This window comes from Pezoporus wallicus, unplaced genomic scaffold (genome assembly GCF_028554395.1).
Source record: "Pezoporus wallicus isolate ANWC-B61680 ecotype Strahan unplaced genomic scaffold, APGP_CSIRO_Pwel_v1 contig_5116, whole genome shotgun sequence".
Taxonomy (NCBI): Eukaryota; Metazoa; Chordata; class Aves; order Psittaciformes; family Psittacidae; genus Pezoporus; species Pezoporus wallicus.
This window is the reverse complement of record NW_026642000.1, coordinates 73,732-91,037: the sequence shown is the minus strand read 5'-3', so window position 1 is coordinate 91,037 and position 17,306 is coordinate 73,732. Positions and strand designations below refer to the sequence as shown.

Below are 17,306 nucleotides of genomic sequence, written 5' to 3'. Positions count from 1 at the left end.
GAGCTACCACAGTCCTGACCATGCCAATGCTCTTTCTCCTGTCCTTGTTTGAAGGTAGCAAATAAAAGCACAAAAAAACCTAATCCCCCAACACTGTAACATTTTCAATACAATCTAAAATAAGGGCCCCCCATCTTCCACTATATATGTGCACAAATGAGAGTCCCAGATCAACAAAGCATGCGTTTATATTTATGTTTGCAGTCAGACAGGTCTTATGCAGTTAATCACAGCTGAAGGCAAACTGACATAGTATTAGAATGTGGTTACTCTATAAGGCAACCACATTTGAAAACTACATGTTTCTGTGACATTTGAAATCCTGCGACTTTGCATGTCACCAAAGTGCCCCTTTACTTTGTGATACCAAGTACCAAGAGTTTCATGAGCTTCAGCAAGTTTTCCAAGCCACATTTCTCTCATCAGGTTAGCAGTGACCCCAGTCTATAGGTTCTGCTCTGAAAATCTTTGCATGCTCTAGCTCAGGTATAAGGCCAGCAGGGAAGGTTTTGTCTCTAGGTCGCTACTCATCACAGACAGTATTGGCTTTAGAGCACTGGATTGAGTTGACCAACTTGGATTACACACACCCAGCAGGAGAAGGCTGGTTATCCTGAGCACTATGCAAAGCTGCACATGCTGGGCTGAACAGCTCTGCAGCAATTTTCCATTTGCTGGCTCCTCATGAGTCAGTGCTGTGTGTGCAAACCTGTGACTGCAGGGACGTTTCCTTTGGGGCTGAGGTTGCTGCCGTATAACCAGGTTAGGTTCCCAGTCCTACTGTGTTTAATCCTGAAATACTGTAGATGCACGTTTTATGTGTTTCTATTCTATATGGACAGTTTACCCTCAGATCCCATGTCCATTTAGGATGTCACTGAGTTTGTGCTGAAGGATTCTTCTCTAAAAGACACCATTTCAATTAAAGCCAATGGCTGCAAGAGTAAAAAGCATTGCTTGCTTATAGGAGGCTCTAAATTTAACTGTTTGGTGTCTGTGCAATGTTTTTGGCGTCTGTGCAATGTTTTCAGTGTCTGCCATGTGTCAGTCTCTGCTTTGAACGTCACCAGTCGTTGGAAAGCATAACTCTGTGTTCCTGAAGTCCCTGGCTGGCCTTTTACTCTTTTTTGATGCTCCATAATAAAGAAAATAAAACTGACTAAGTGTACATGTTAGAGATAAAGATGGAATGAAAATAATATAACTGTCTTAATCCAGTAGTTGAAATATGTAAAGTCATGATTTTCTAGAAGAAAACTGTATTTTCTGTAAACCCCCTTAATGGTGCATAAATGGTGGGACTGATAGCCAGATATATGAACAAGCATGGTTTGCTTCATCAGCCTGTCAATTAAATATCAATCCTGGGATATACTTTCTTGAAGAATTTGTATTTTTAAAAAAACTCCCTGTTTTATGATGTGTTTAGAGATGCTACTAAATGATATTTATGTGGCTCTTTAATCAGAAAGGAGGGGACTGAAAAGAAAAGGGAAGGGCTGCATTCTAAGCCTGAGAGCTGCATTCTAAGCCTGAAAGCTTCATTTTACAGGAAATTCACTGTTGCAGTCTATGACCATCTGAGCAATGAAAGTTCTGTGGCTGAAGGTGTACCGTGTTGGTGTCTTAGGCATGACAGCTACTACCCCACAGCCACTAAGATGACTTTTGCAAAATCCCTGTTTTTTTGTCAAAGCATTCACAATTGCACAGCTCCTTGCCTCCAGTTAGGGGGCCTCAGTGTCTCAGCACCAGCTCCCTGTCTTTGCCATTTACAGTACTACACATCACCTGGCTTGCCTCTGGACCTCACAGGGTTTAGCTCATCAGCCTAAGAAAGTAAGATTTACAAAGTCACGTTCTGTCTCTCTGAGTGCACTATTTCCTCTTCCTTCAACCCACCCAGTAACTTTTTGATCCTTCTTTTGCCATTTTCAGCTGTGTTTGGCCCATTCCAGTCTTGGATCCTTGCATACTCCTGCCAGCTTTGTGAAAGCAGTTGATTGATTAAAGAGAGTGGGGGTGAGTGACACAATAAGCATCTCACCTTGAGGAAAGCTGTGGTGGAGGCCCATCTCTGAGCAGGCATAGACCCCACACAAAAGTGACATCTTTGCATGTCCCAGCTCTTCCTGGGGGATCTTCTAACTGAAATACTAAGAAAAGTTTCAACAAGAGCTGGTGCCATCCCAAGGAAGACCATTTTTACACTTTCCCCTCACTAAAAGCCCCAAAGGAGTTTGTCATATTTGTCTCACTGTGAATGATGATACACATGGTCCTGCAGAGCAGTGTTAAGGTCGATGCAAACCAGTGTACAGAAATCAAAGCAGCATATGTTGAGGCAGTAGTAAGGCAGAGGGTTGCTTGGAGGGTTTAAGATTTGCAATTTGCAATGTTGTTATCCACAGGCAGATAGAGCACGTGGAGCAGAGGAAAGGAGCAGAGGACTATCTGCCCCAGTGTCCTCCCTGGTTGTGGTTTTTAGTTGCAGGCCAGGCTGTGGGACGTGCTGAATATATTTGCAGACCAGTGGCACAGAGGCTCAGGGAAGCTCAGAAATAGTCAGCACAAGGAAATAATGAGTAGCAAGACTGCAGGAAAGCCAGAGCCCAAAGGCCATACCTGGGCAGAGTTCATAATATCTCTTACTCCAAGGACGTCAGCACTGCTGACCTTTAGCAGCAGAAGCAGAAAAAGCAGCCTGGCATCTGACACAACCATGACACACAGCCATGTGTTGCCTGTGATATAAGGAAAACAAGTGCCTGGAAAACATAGGGTTAAAATACTTTTAACTTAACTTAGGTCTAAGATAGAGACCAACGTTTGTGTTGTAAGTCTGTGGTGTGATGACAGAATTTAGTAGTCTTACATGAGTGAATTATTTCTTACCATCCTTCTAATGAGTGAATTATTTCTTACCTTCCTTCTAATTATCAGTTTGTTTGGAGACAGTGACTCCCAAACATCTGCTAACTTGGGATACTCCTTGTCTGCCCATCCTATTTTGCTTGCAATAAATTTTGTACAAAGGTCACACTGTTCTAAATCTTTGCCAGCTATCAGAAACTTACAGATATGGCTGGTTTCAGCTAGTTTTGTGATCACTGGGGCATCCAACTGTGCCAAAGGTGAAAAATACACCATGAGAAAGACTGCTTACTTCATTTTGAAGACCCCTGCCCACATGAGGAAGACTGCTTACTTTATCTTGAAGACCCCTGCCCACGACCGTCAGAGGACAGTGCGCAAGTGCTGAAAGGGAGGAGACTTATGGTAATGACTACCTAAACTAATTGCGATAGCCCCACCACTCTCTTGGGAACCTAATGAATATGCATGTTTGTGTGTAATAAATATCTGCTTGCTTAACCCCTCGGTGTGCAAGTTAGGAGGAGTGATCCCCCTTGCACCCAGTGCCGTAATAAACATACCTGCTTTACAACTCTCTCTGAGTTGTAGAGTCTGATTCCATGCTTCACCTGCAGGTGGGCAACCAAAGTGTTGCAAGGTGAGGACAGGACCATCTGCCAGCTAAGCACCCAAAGCACTTGCCCCGGAGAGGTCATGGCTAGCTGGCAGGCTCCTTGCAGGAGTGTTCAGAGTAAAGCCTGTCACTAATAATTCCAAGAGTCTGTAAATGCTGGAAGAAAGAGCTTCCTGTGTGTTTTCCTACAGATGTTTCACAATACTGGCTAGGGGAACAAACTGACTTAACGCAAGAAGAGAGGACCTTACCTGGTGGTAATGTCAGTGTGTAAGAGATTTATGGCAGTGTTGTATATTAAGACATCTATTGCCCATATACACTAAATTAAATGGGCCTGTTCTAGGTTCCTGCAATATAGTAACCAGATCTGAATGCTCCCTCCTCAAACTCACAGACAGAGCTAAAAAGTTATGAGGGTTTTCCAAGAACATTGACAGCCCTCTCTGTTAAAGTCAATTTGAGACAAGTCTTCTAAAATGGGCTACAATCTAGACTTTGTTGACAACAAAACATCAACAAAACCCAGCATATAAGCACTGTCACCCCAAGAATCATTTAATAAATACATCTTTATTAACAGCAATTGCACAAGTGAACAGAACTTTCTGTAGTGACATGACAAGATGGGATTGTATTAACTCACAGAGGTCTGGTGGCAACACATAATCCATGCACCAGAATACCTGTGTGTATTTTTAATACCTTCTAACCTCCACCCCTAGGAAAGTTTCAAGGCTAGCTAAAACTTTAACACCAGATTCACATTTAGATTGTTGAAAATTTGATCTCCATATCCCTTGCTAGCCTTGAAAACTTTTGCAAGTTCTGAATGGGATTTTCTAAAGCACTCCATGTTGGCCTGAACACTGCCACAGCAGAAGGGGTGAGAGAAACCTGTGCATTTTCTGTCAGGTCTCACTTACGCTTTTAAGAACTGTTTCTAATCATGCAGAGGGATCCCATTTAAATGATTCACAGGAAACTCTGGGTTGCCTGGAAACACAAACAAGCTAAACCCAAAAAATGTATTGTCCTGGTAGCCAGCCCACCCCACAGCTCTCAGGAGAAGCTCTACTTCTGCACCAACCACAAGTTTCGTTTGCTGAAAACGGTGTCTGCAACTTCTCTGCAACTGAACTGTTTAGGAAGTTCACTATTGCCTTATAAAGTAGTGCAGTGACCTTTCTACATGTGACGTGCTTCAGGTGATCTTCCACTTGTCCTGTGAACAAGCAGGTGCAGCAATCACAGTTCCTAAATGCAGAGCATGGGGAAATCCTTACTTGTTCAGCCTTTTGGTATATTATAGAGCAGCAGGCAAAATTGTATCTCTGAAAAGAGGGCAACACCTTGTAGCTTCCTGATGGCCAAGAGGAGAGATGAAGTGTGCATGCCATAAAGGCTGGTAGCAAGTATGCAGAGGGGTAAGTTCTGCCACTGTTGAGTTGATCCTGCAGCAGGGTGAGGCCACAAAGCCAAGATTTTGAACATTCCATCTAAAAGGTGTTTGCACTTTTTCTGATCCACATGCTGTGTAATTGCCAGTTCTGACACATGCACAAAGCGAGCTGTACGGATGTTGTGTTTTTCACTTGGAAAAATAGATAAACTGAGTACTGATCTGTGTTCCTACTCTAACTTCTTTTATAAAGTAGCATTTTAACTGGCAGATCTGCCTTTTAAGTATAATTGTGCCAGAAGTACTATTTGCAATTTTTACTAATAATATTTGCTTTTATTGTAATAAACCAAACTATTAGTAAAATACTTATAACCCAACTGTGCATCCCAGTTCACTTTAGGACTCAGCTGTGCACCGAGCCTTTCTCTGGTCTCAGCCAAATCTGTAACTGGTAGGGTTGTATGAAAATAGAAAGCACTAGCTAATGCCCACTGTTACCATCACCTTCCCTTGTTCTTGCTGTTGCTTCCCATCCTGTACAATAGAGATCAAGCTCAAAAGGCCCCACCATCCCTTGGTATTGTGGTTGTTATACGCTGCTGTGTGAGCATTTTCTACAAAGTGCGGTTCAGCCACATCTGTAACGCAGGGGTAAAGATGAGAACTGAACCCGTCACTGACACTACCAGAAATAACCACAGGAAAATCTGATCCAGGACTTGAGCTACGAATTTCCAGTCTTGGACAACCTGGGAAGGGGAGAGGGAGAACAAACAGAAACAGTAATCAGCCCAGTACTCTGTTGAAACTGCTACGCATATTTCAGCTCCATAAGTCTGTTTTTAAGTGTGCTGCACCCTCAGACTGGTATGGATTACCTTTTCTGCACCCATAGCTGTGAGTCACTCAAAACCCCAAATAATCCCATTGTTTTACGCACATGGTAATCAGACTTCTTTCAGCCTGTCCAAAAGCTAAGTGCCCATGTGAAAGTTTACAGACTTGAGCCTGAAGATGGCTTTAAATCGAACTCAGTTTCTTTTCACAGAACTGCATTTCCCGTGAAGTGCCAGGACTTTGCTCTAGCACTGCATTTTGATGTGAACAGTGCCTCCAGTACAGGTGGTCCCATTGGCTTGTGTTTTCCTAAGTGCTCTCTTGGCTAAGATTGTGTGCATTCAGGAAGGGTATTTTGCATTATGAGTACTGGCACAACCCTGCACATACAAATGAGCTATTTTTAAAGAGCAGTTAGGGGGACTTTTTCATTAAGAATTATTTCAGCTTCAAACAGAAGGCTTTAGGCATGAGCACTATATGCTGGCATACTGCATGTTTGATTTACTGTTCAACTTTCTGCTGAAGTCCTCTCAGCAGAGTTCGAACAAAGCCCCTGCTTTTACTAGGAGAGTGCTAACAGAAGCTTTTCTCTCTCCACATGCCACAAAGTGCACTGCATTGCTGTCCTGCCCTCGCATGAGAAGCATTGTTTATGCACACAGTAATTTGCCATTTTACTGGTCAGCGGGATTGTTAGGAAGAGGAGAAAGATGGTAGTTAGGGACTAATCTGACTAATCTGATACTGGGGGAGATCGGGAAGACTCCTGCTCAGAACAGGGCAGCTATGCCATGTGTAGTCACTGGGAGACAAGGACTGAGACCTAGCAACTGCTGCAGAGCCTGCCTGTAGGTGTTGATACTTGAGACAGATACTAAGAAAGACACACTTTCAGAGCATGCAAAGTTCCGAGACTGGTATCTATTCCCAGCTCAAGCAGGAAAAAGTTACTCAGATTATCCCCAAACAAGAATTCATCCAGGAAAGGCTGCTCTGGCCTCCTGTGCCTGTGAAGAGCAGGCACTCCCACAGCACAAGTTCTCCTTGAAGCAATGCGCTTTCCTGGAAAACATATGACTTATGAGTCAGGAGAAGATCCCAGGTTATGTCTCAGATGAGAGCAGGAGGAAGAGGCAAAGGGAAAAGAATGCAGAAAAGGTAACGGCTTGGAAGCCATTGCTGTCAAGGAAACTGTGATCCCCTCCTTGCCTTCTCTTCACCTACCTGTCTGATGAAATGCTCCTTTTTAACGTGCCTGGAAATGTATCGGATGGAGTCAGCTGCCTTTTCCAGAAAGGCAATAACAATTTTCTCTCCGTCTTTTGCTTGCTTGTGTTTCTGCTTCCCCGGGAGCTTTGATTTCAAGGTGGTTTCTTTTTCTTCAGTCTCTGAGAAGGAATAACGATCTAAATGGTCCTTCATGCAGAGCAGCCGGGGCAGCTTCTGGAGGAAGAGTCTTTTAACCCAGGGAGCCATGGGATGGTAAGTTGCTGAGGACCGGTGGTGGACATTGATAACAAACACAGTCACAATGATGGATAGGGTCACAAAAATCATGATGAACAGCAGGTACTCACCGATCAGAGGGATGACTTTGGAAGAAGAAGGGATTATTTCCTCAATCACTAAAAGGAAAACAGTGAGGGAGACAAGAACTGATGTAGATAATGAAAGCTTTTCTCCTTCATCTGAAGGCAGGTAAAACACCAGGACAGTTAGAAAAGACAATCCCAGGCAAGGGATTATTAAAAAAAGAGTGTAAAACAGCGGAAGGCGTCTCAGCACAAAGGAGTAAGTGACAAATGGATAAGAGTACAGCCCATCCTTCCTGTTGCCTTTCATACCTTTGGCATTTAAGATCTCCCACTCCCCATTATCAAAGAAGTCTTTCCTGTCTACATTTTCATCCACTAAAATCAAGTCCACCATGCTGCCATCATATGTCCACGACCCAAACTTCATAGAGCAGTTCTGCCTGTCGAAGGGGAAGAAGGTCACATCCATTGTGCAGGAGCTCTTGTAACTGGCTGGTGGTGTCCAGATCACCAATCCATTGTACTTCACTATGGCTTTGGTCATCAGGGATCCTTCAAAACGTCCATCAGCACTAGGAGTTGGACAGGAAGAAACAGCACCAAGTTCAAGACTACATTTGTCCCAGACCTACCACCTCACAGCTCTTGCTTTCAACCCATCACCTGGAGCGCAAAGGAAGCCAACATTCATACTGCTTGAAGAAGCAGCCTTCTGACAGCCCACACAAGCTTCACAGTGGCTGACAATGCCTTGCCCAAGCTCTGGCGTAAGCCGGAGCCGTGCTACTCACTTTTCAAACAAAACAATGTCAGGAAGCCACAGGGACTCAGAAGGGACACGGATGGAGGTGATCCCTCCATATTCCTCTGGATTCCAGGAGAGCTTGTGGTCGATCCATTCCTGTAACAAGCCAGCAGAGTCCCATACACAACATTTGTTCACTAATACACAACAGCCTCCTTCCTCCTCCAACCCCCTGCCACAGAGAAACTGCATTGCACAGCACAATGGTCACAGCATGGCTGGGAGATGTTAGTCCCCACAAGCACTGCCCCTCCAGCCACAGCTGGGCTCAAGCACCCCATCCCATTGCAGGCAACCTCAAGGCAGGCACTTCTGCAGAGCACTTGACTCTCACTTCACTCACCACTCTGCCCAGCCCAGCTGAAGGTAGCCCAAAAGGAAGAAGACACTTCCCCTGGGTATGACACCTCTTCTTCCCTCTGAGAACCAACCCGCAGTGGTTTTGGCAGACTGACCATATAGAAGAGCCAGCTGGCATGACTGGTACTACCCAGGTGAGAGAGAGGTGACCTTTAACTACTTTTCAGTGGAGACCTGGCTTCTTTCAGTGAATGGATTACACCTAATATCCGTATGCTGTCCTTGCAAACCAATTAATTGTTCTTTCATCAGACAGACCTGCACACTACTGCAGTGTAAGTAATACTATGCTGTTGTAAAGCATTTGGTTAACAATCCTAAAGAGGTAACACTAAAGAAGCAAAGCAGGGGGAGTCCTGTCCATTTTCACCATGTTGAACTCCAGAATAATTTTTCTTCCCTCTTTTTCTTCTTCAGATGAAAAAAAGAAGAAAGTCACAAAGTGGCTCTAGCAACCTGAAGATTTCCACAGAGATACAGTGGAAAAGCAGCTCTCTCATCCCAGTTCATTATTGATGCGGGTTTTCACTTGCCCACAGGAATAGCAGAGAGAGGAAGCAAGAGCTATAGACTGCGGTCAATACAAAGAAGCAGAAGATGAACCACTTTCCATTAAGCTTCAGCACTAAGAGCTCCCCAGGGATGTGGAAGCCTCAGTCTTCTCTGGGCAATCTCCTCCATGACTTAAGGATGAACCAAAAAGTGCTATTCTCTGCTTCTTTTCCCACCATATTGCTCCCCTCTTATGTCTTTGATTCCACATTCTTTTCACAGCTATACCTACAAACACTTGTTATTGCGGTCCTTTACAGTGTGACAGCCACCCGGAGCCTCAGTAGAGGCAAGCACCTTCTTCCTCCAGGTGCAGGGGAGGGATGGGGCCCAAGGTCATAGGCAGATAGACCACTCCTAATATCTGGCCCAAGGCACACACAAAGGTTGCAGTTGCTAAGGGTGGTGCACTGGAAGGATTAATGGCCCCACAACCTGGACCAGAGGAGACATGGACCCACTCTCTGAACTGCTCAAATGGCTGGCATCAGCTATGAGCGCAGCTCTACATCCCTGGCTCCTCCTGTTGCTGAAGGATTGATGGGAGCTGTTCAAGTATGGAAATAGATGATGGATCTTTGCTGCTCTTAGCTTCACCATTTTTAGCATGAACTGTTCTCTGTGGATGGGTATCTACCAGGTGTTTCCAGCAGCATGGGCTGTTGGATGGGTACAGACTCGCATGTGTCCTGGACACCTCCTGTAATAGATGCAAGGGGACTTAGGCTGGAAACATATCTGTTACGCAAGGGGATAGCCAGTACTGACAGTAGCAACCAACATAGCCTATACTAACACAACAGACACAAATACTCCTGTGAGCCACCAGGAGATACAATCATCCCTTTGGAACTGAATTGGTGCAGCCCCTCTGCTTGGGTTATTTGCTGCATCTCAAGACTCCTCCCTCCTCCTGCCCTGCACTGAATTTTCTCCCAACTAAAGTGCTCTTTCACGTCTGCAGGGCAAATGGTTGTGTGTCTTCTTACTAGAGCAGAAAATAGATTATGTGCAGACTTCAAAGATGAGCAGTTTAAAATAGGAATCTGCCTATGGGCTATGCTGATGTGAACTGTAGCAGCAGATGCAAAGGGCCATTTCCTTTTTTCTCCCTTTTTTTTCAAGCTGCTCCAGACCCTCTCATTGGTCCTCATTTCCTCCAGTTCTGCCAAATTCCTATCTCCGGGATGTCACTCAAGTGCTTAACCCACAGCAAGTGGACCAAGAAACACTGGACCCAGATTATCAACCCTTGCTAGTAGACCGCATAACTTGCTCAAACCCAGGTACTTTGTCAGCAACCACTAAAAGCTCCTTTGCACCTTGTGTGTCTGCCTGCATGTACATCATGAAATCTCACCACCTTGAGCATATGGACACTTGAGGTGAAAAAAAAAAAAAAAAAAGAAAAAGAAAAAGGAAAAGGAAAAAGAAAAGGAAAAAGAAAGGAAAAGAGAAAAAGGAAGAAAAGAAAAAGAAAAAAGAAAAAGGGAAGAGAGAAAAAGAAGAAAAGAAAAAAAAAAGAAAAAGAAAAATCTTTTCCTAGCTGTTCTGCTTATGCACTAATAACACACACCCCCTCCCCCCCCGCCAAGCATGGACTGCCCATGGGACCAGTTCACACTAAGCTATAAGAATGCATGACTCCCAAAGCAGGAGACCTGGGTCACACCACATCTTTTATCCACAGCATGAGTCAGAAGGATCAGATAAATGAGGCTTCCACCTCATTCTCCCCGACACCAGAGAGGCATGAGTGGATAGTTGCATGTCCCTACCTCCTGCAGCGTCTTTGGAGTAACATGCAGGAGAACCTGTTTTCCCACAGCAAGAGCAGTGACATAGGTTCCAGGCTGTGACTCCGGGCAGGTCTATGCTGCAGTACAGACAGGGCGTTCAGCATGGATGGGCTAACCTGAAATATCTCCACACATGTTCATGTAGCAGCTGAGAAAGGATCAGGAGGTGTCTGTCTGTATTAACATCTCAGGTCTAATGCCCTCGGGCAGCCTGCCTATGCATTTGGCCTGCTAATGTGAGTCAGTACTTCAGGTCCCTCTTTTCTGCAGTCACTGTAACCTGGGTGAAGATGTCAGCCAGCCAGAGGGATGAAGGCTGCCCAGGACACAGGAGACTTCGCTGTACTGGATAGAGCAAGCAGCCAAGTCTTCCCTAAGAAGAAGGTCAGGCCCAGGAATATTCTGTCAAACAAACTGTTAACAAAACTGAGCTGTATTTCTCTTCCATCAGACAAGTGACCACTGGGAACCGTTTCCCATGGCACCATTTCAAGTATGGCTTGGGTTTTATGTCCTCTGCCTAGGATCAGCTGACATGTTTACAGATACTCACATGGTTGAGATACTTAAAATAATTATCACAAGGTCAATAAACTGGTGCAATGTAATCGAAACCAAATGCAGTGTTCTTCAGGAGTGAAGAAGAAAGGAGACCTAATTCACAACCTTTCTTGCACCTTTCCCCACTTGTATAAATTGTTGTCACTTCCAGAAGCAATTATATTAGAGAGATCTGATTAATTTGGCATAGATTTTATTTAGGGTAGCATGGGTAGCATGCTGGATTTTTCTTTCCCTTTATTATGCTGAAGAAGAAATCTATCTGAGGCATCAGTCATCGTGAGCAAGAGAGACCGTACTTGTTCGACCTCTGAGTCTGAGACAGGATAGTCCCTCAGGGCACACACAGCATCCCAGGGATAGCCACTGCACTACCAGGACATGTTGCTTCCCTGAAATATAGTTGCCTTGAGCACAAAGCTAGGCTGCAGTCAGGGGGAAGATGGCACCCTACTTCTTCAAGGCCCATTTCCCTGCCTTCTGGCCTCTTCATGTCTTTTTATGAAGTGAGAGGAGTACAGTGAAAACCGCAGGCAAGGTAACACGGTGCTCTTTTTGTCTGGCCGCTCAGTGTCATGACAGGGATGGATGTCACAGTGGGCAGCAGGCTGGGATGGCCACTCGGCTCAACAGCACCACAATGAAAGGGAAGGTTTGATTTGGTCTGATTTACCTGCTTCAGCCACACATTGGTTGTCATCAGCTGATTCTTCTCATCCTAAGGTGACACAAAGTAGAGAGGATTGCAGTTTCAGAACAGTCAGAGGAAACACACCCCATGCCTACTGAGTCCAACCCTGTTCTGAGCAAATGAGATCCCTGTGGTCCTGTTTCCCCATGGGCCTGGGCTCTTCAGTCACTGTTGTGGGGAAGTGAATTGACCCACGAAGTGCTGCCTCTGCTCTTGCTGAGAGCTTCTGAGGCTGGAAACCCAAGGTCTACATTTCACAGCAGCCCCAGGGAATCAGGTGCTGAAGAGCAGGGAGGCAGCAGGGCTCAGTGGGGTCAGAACACGCACGGCTGTGGGCTCACAAGATGGCTCATCTACCCACACTTCTCAGCCTGGAGTGAGCTTGGGAAGATACGAGCTGAAACATCCCCGAATATCCCTGACTGTTCAAGACCAGGTTGGACGAGGCCTTGGGTGACATGATTTAGCATAAGGTGTCCCTGCCCATGGCAGGGGGGTTGGAACTAGATGATCTTAAGGTCCTTTTCAACCCTAACTATTCTATGATTCTATGATTCTATGTAAATAAAGCACAAAATCAGAGTCTGCTCTCCACGGCACAGGGAGACACTGCCAGCGGGCAGGGGAGCTGAGAGGAACACTGCTGTGTGGGTACCTCTGTCTGGCCCTGTTCACATTCTACTGGGATGGAGGGGAAACGGAAGGGAAGCTTTCCACATGGGCAAAACCACAGGATTGTTTAGTCTCTAGCATCTTATCTGCATGGCCATCTCGGTCAAGATACAAGTTGCCTTTGGTCTAGATACAAGATTAGTTAGAGTGAGCAATATCCAACCAGTTCTACCCTTCTTTACTGCTTTTTGCAGCTGCATTGTCACTAAACTCCAAATGCAGGCACCAGGGACTTTCTGATTAATACCCGATGAAGGGATGCCTTATTCCCTTAGAACAGCAGGGAAAAAATTACCTTCAGGTTTGCTGCAAAGCAAATGAGGCCCATGCCATGCTTGGGGCAGGAGGTCTTACCACCAGCACCACATCACACCCAGCATTTCGCTGCCTGACCAGCACTTTGCATTTCATATCTCAGTAGGCAGAAGCCAACAGCATCCTCCCAGCCCTCCCAGGTGGATGCACAACTGTCTGTAAAAGAAGGTATGTTACCAAGCCTAACACAATACTTACCACATCCACAAGCTGTGATATCTTTAATCCAAAAAGGACTTTGATGGTGTCATTGGAGTTCCCCACGGGACGGACCCATTTCTGATAGCCTTGAAATAAGTGCTTGAGGAGCGCATCCTCATTCTCAGCGCCTGAACTGAAGGCAGCTACATCTGGAAGGGAGCAACAGGGAGTGGAGGCATGCCGGAAAGCAGATATGGAGAACAGCACAAGCTGAAGAAGTGAGGCAGAGCAGTGATGTGAGACAAATTTGCCTCTGGGCAGCTCTTGTCTTGTACAGTACAATCTGTAGGAATTTAGATGCACAGAGTCTCAGCTAAGCTGGGGTGAGAGGAGGGGAAGGCAAGGCAGCCCAAGCCCAACTCAAAAATAAAATCATCAGAGCAGTGATGACTTTGTACTAGTGTTATCTAGTGTATGGGGTCCTTTTCAAGAGAAAAGGACCCCATACACCAGATATGAAAAGTATGAAAAGATATCACCAGATATGAAAAGTACCTGCTCAGTCTGACTTGGTTGATTTTCCTTTAGAAGATCTACTAGAGCAGTCAGCCTCTCCATCCTTTCCTAAATGCCAGCCCCACTCTTCACAATGCTGAGGTCCTGACATGATCTCCACCGCTTCCCTTCTGAATACAAACAGCAGGAAGTATGAGAAGGATTTCACCTCTCCTCAAAAGCACCATGAACGGAAAAGGAGCTCATGCTGGTCAGCACTGTGCCACAGGGGTCACAGCTGGTGCTGCAGTGCCAGCAGTCAAAGGGGACCTCACTGGGTGCTGCCAGGGTCCATCTTGTCCCCTCACAACCCGTGCCCTGCCAGCTCCAGCACACAGGACACAAGTGCCTGAATTGCCAGCCATTAGGCACAGAGTTATGGCCAAGGGATGGCGCAAGGACTAGGCAATGGGAGAGCCCTGGCAGGGGGCACAGCTGAGGGGCTTACACTTGAGTGCAGCAACATCACAGGCAATGCAACCCCCAGCAGGGTCCCTGTGCCGTGGTATTGAGGAAAGGGCATCTGAGCCCAGCAGTCCCTCCAGAGAGAAAAAACCTGCTGCCACACCAGAGCCTCCCATGGGGCAGAATTGTTCTCTCAGGGTAGCAGAAGGTCCAAGCAGCACTGCCATCCCCCACTTCCAGTAAACGGGCAAATGCCCATTCCTCTTTGAGAAGCTGTGAACTCTGAAGCCTAATGATTACCACTCATAGGGTAACGATTACGGTACTGTCAGATGTTCTAGGGCAGGCTGTTTTTGTCCTCTGTGGCTGGACAAGCAGTTGTGGTGGGGTTACCAGGCCCTGGAGAGGTGGGTGCCAGCCGGTTAGACAGAGCTTTCACACTCCTTTCCCCCTGCTCTGCACCACAGCCAGGGACAGGCTCATGCAGCTGTCAGAACAGTTTATAGCAGCCTTTGCATCCACTCTGTACCTTGCCACTTTCTCACAAGCCTTTGAGGTCTGTTATTACCATCTGGAAAACTACAAATGCCCCTTTTGTTTGCTCCAGGATTTGTTCTCCCCTCAGGGCTAACCTTAGCTCCACCACAGCAAACTGGGACAGAGTCTGGGCTCCGTCCTAGGAAACTGGATTGCCTGCCCAAACATGCTAGACAGGCATTGCATCCACAACCAAAGGAAGAGAAAGAACATATTTCTCCCTCCTCACTACCCACAACCTCAGTGGTCCAATCCCCTGACACATACAGCTTTCTGCAAAGACCCTAGATCCCAGCCCTTTTGCTTTCCCATTTGGAGATTTACAGGGGTGCATGGTTATTGAACACAGGAAATTTAACGGGAAAGATCTTGATTTTAAAAAAGCACAACCCTAAAACATGCAGGAACAAAACCGGCTTTGCCTTAATGCTGGAATACATTGCTCTGGGTGTATTTAAGTATAAGTCCCTGCACGCTCATATGCAACCACACACAGCACAGGCATGCTGTCCGTGGCTATGTATGAACCCACTCATAGGATAACACTGCTGTTTCACAGCCCATACTTCACATGAAGTCTAAGGGCCCTAATACTCCAAGAAAGTATAGCAGAGGGGTGGTAAAGCTGGCTTTGGGGCTGGAGGTATTGATTCTCAGCTGCTGGGGAAGCCACAGGAGACAGTGAAAATAGTTGGGAAGTCTCATGAGCAAGAAAGCCAGAAGGAACAAGATTGATGTCCTTATAAGACAGCCTCAGTAGCTGCAGGAAGACAATTTAAAAGCAGAGGATTTTAATGCAAAGGAAGACATATCAAGAGGAAAAACCAGCCTAACAGCTCCTTTTGGTCAAGCCCCGTCTGATGATTAAATTAGATAAAGCCATGGACAAAACACTGATAACAGGAGCACTGCCTTAGACAAAACAGAAGTGCGGCCACAGGACAGACTCATCCCTGAATTTACCCTATGATGAACAGAGAAGGCAGAAGCTTGGAGCTCCCTGGCAGGTTACTGTGTGTGTGAGTAACTGAGCCTTTTTTGTCATCTCCCCTCTCCCCCAGGTTCCTGTTTGTCTCTCTGGTCTGTGCCAGGAGAAGTTCCCCATAGGCACAGGAGCAGGATTGCTGGGGCAGGGAGTCTGTCAAACAAACATGCAAACCACGCTCAGAAGCACAGACAGGACACTTAGCCTCCTGTCAGCTCTCATGAGGCATTTCAGTTTTCCTCCTGGTGAAGGAGATCCCCTTGTGTAAGTCCCTTTAGCAGTGCTAGCTAAGCTTAGGATTCATTTGTTAACTTCTAGCCAGTGGCCAGCCCCCAGCCCTTGTTGTCAGACTGTCTGTGGCTATAATACAAAGGCAGCAACTGATAGAATCCTCTTTTGCTAGTCAGTGTTCAGAAGATGACCAACAGAAGCGAGCATCTACCTTGTCCCAGCAAGCAATAAAATAAAACCCTTGAACATCTGCAGCTCAGCTTGGAAGAAGAATAAATCACACTTACCTGAATGGGTCAGACACAGCACAAAGAGCGTTAGGCAAAGCATGGGCACCACCGTGGCTTTTCCTTTAAATCTGATCTTTCCTTTTCATAAGCAAATCCGGCTCATCTTAGTAGGGGACTAGAACAATCTGGCTAGAAATCAAGGCGGACAATTGAGTCTGCAAGGCAAGACAGCACATTTCAGAGCCTTATCTTGCCTCATTATGACGCTCTGTAAATCACACTTCATTGATTTTGAGTCAGCTGTCACACCCCGTAAGCCTAAAACAAGGCTCTGGGTCCTAAACTCTGATGTGTTTGTGGCAGTATTTGGGTTACTACAGGCACTGCAGGCTAGGAGTAGATGTGAGGCTAGGTTTTTAAGGAGGCGAAGTGTCTTTTATTATGCTGCCAGTTACAGATGGAGAAAAAAAGAGGCTGCAGATCAGACCGAAAGATAGATCATGTGCCTGAAAGATTGTCTGTTTGTTTCAGCTTGGTCTAATAGCCTCCCTACAGACCTAATTGAACTTATTCATTTTTCATACTGCACTTGCTGGTTTATAGCTATAAAATAGGGGGTAAACCTAAGTAAGATACAGGTGGGAAAACAGGACTTTCCTGGTCCCCCTGCTACTAAGGGATCTCAGGATCGTCTCTGTTTTCTTCCCAAATGGAAGTCACTTTGTCATCTCTCTCTGAAGAGGAGAATTCCCCCTCAGCTTTTGAGTTCAAGAAAGAGTGGTGCAAAATTCTTCTAGTCTGCACCCAGACCTGAAACACTTTCAGCTTTGATTTATTCTTTTGGGTTATTTAATTGCTTGCTGACTTCTAGATGGAAAGCCTGTTCTTCTCAGCAACAGCTGGGCCCATTCCGTGAAGTGGCCCAGATTTTAGTACAGTCATGGGCTGTCTGATTCAGATTTGCCTTATCTAAGTTCCTCACAGAGGAATAACTGGCAGCTGCAACTTTATCAGATAATTCAGCTTCCTTTAATGAAAAAGATGTTGTTTCTGTGTTGTTCAAAGTCACATTGACACTATTAGTGGCCTTCTCGTAGTGTCCTCCCACCATATTTGTGTTGCAGTGGGCTTGCAACCTGCTTCCTCCAAAGCTCTCAGGCAGGCTCTACCAGCTGCAGCTCACTGGGTTTGCCTATT

At 45.8% G+C, this 17,306-nt stretch overlaps 1 protein-coding gene across 1 annotated transcript; it reads right to left on the bottom strand.

Moving 5' to 3' along the window:
• Positions 1-5,480: 5,480 nt before the first annotated feature.
• Positions 5,481-16,485, bottom strand: CHRNB3 (cholinergic receptor nicotinic beta 3 subunit). Its single transcript, XM_057426518.1, has 6 exons — positions 16,167-16,485; positions 13,224-13,375; positions 12,021-12,065; positions 8,062-8,171; positions 6,960-7,842; positions 5,481-5,644 (listed from the first exon to the last, which is right to left on the bottom strand). The coding sequence occupies exons 1-6, from the start codon at positions 16,207-16,209 to the stop codon at positions 5,510-5,512; spliced, it is 1,368 nt and encodes a 455-aa protein (XP_057282501.1). The 5' UTR covers positions 16,210-16,485; the 3' UTR covers positions 5,481-5,509.
• Positions 16,486-17,306: the final 821 nt, after the last annotated feature.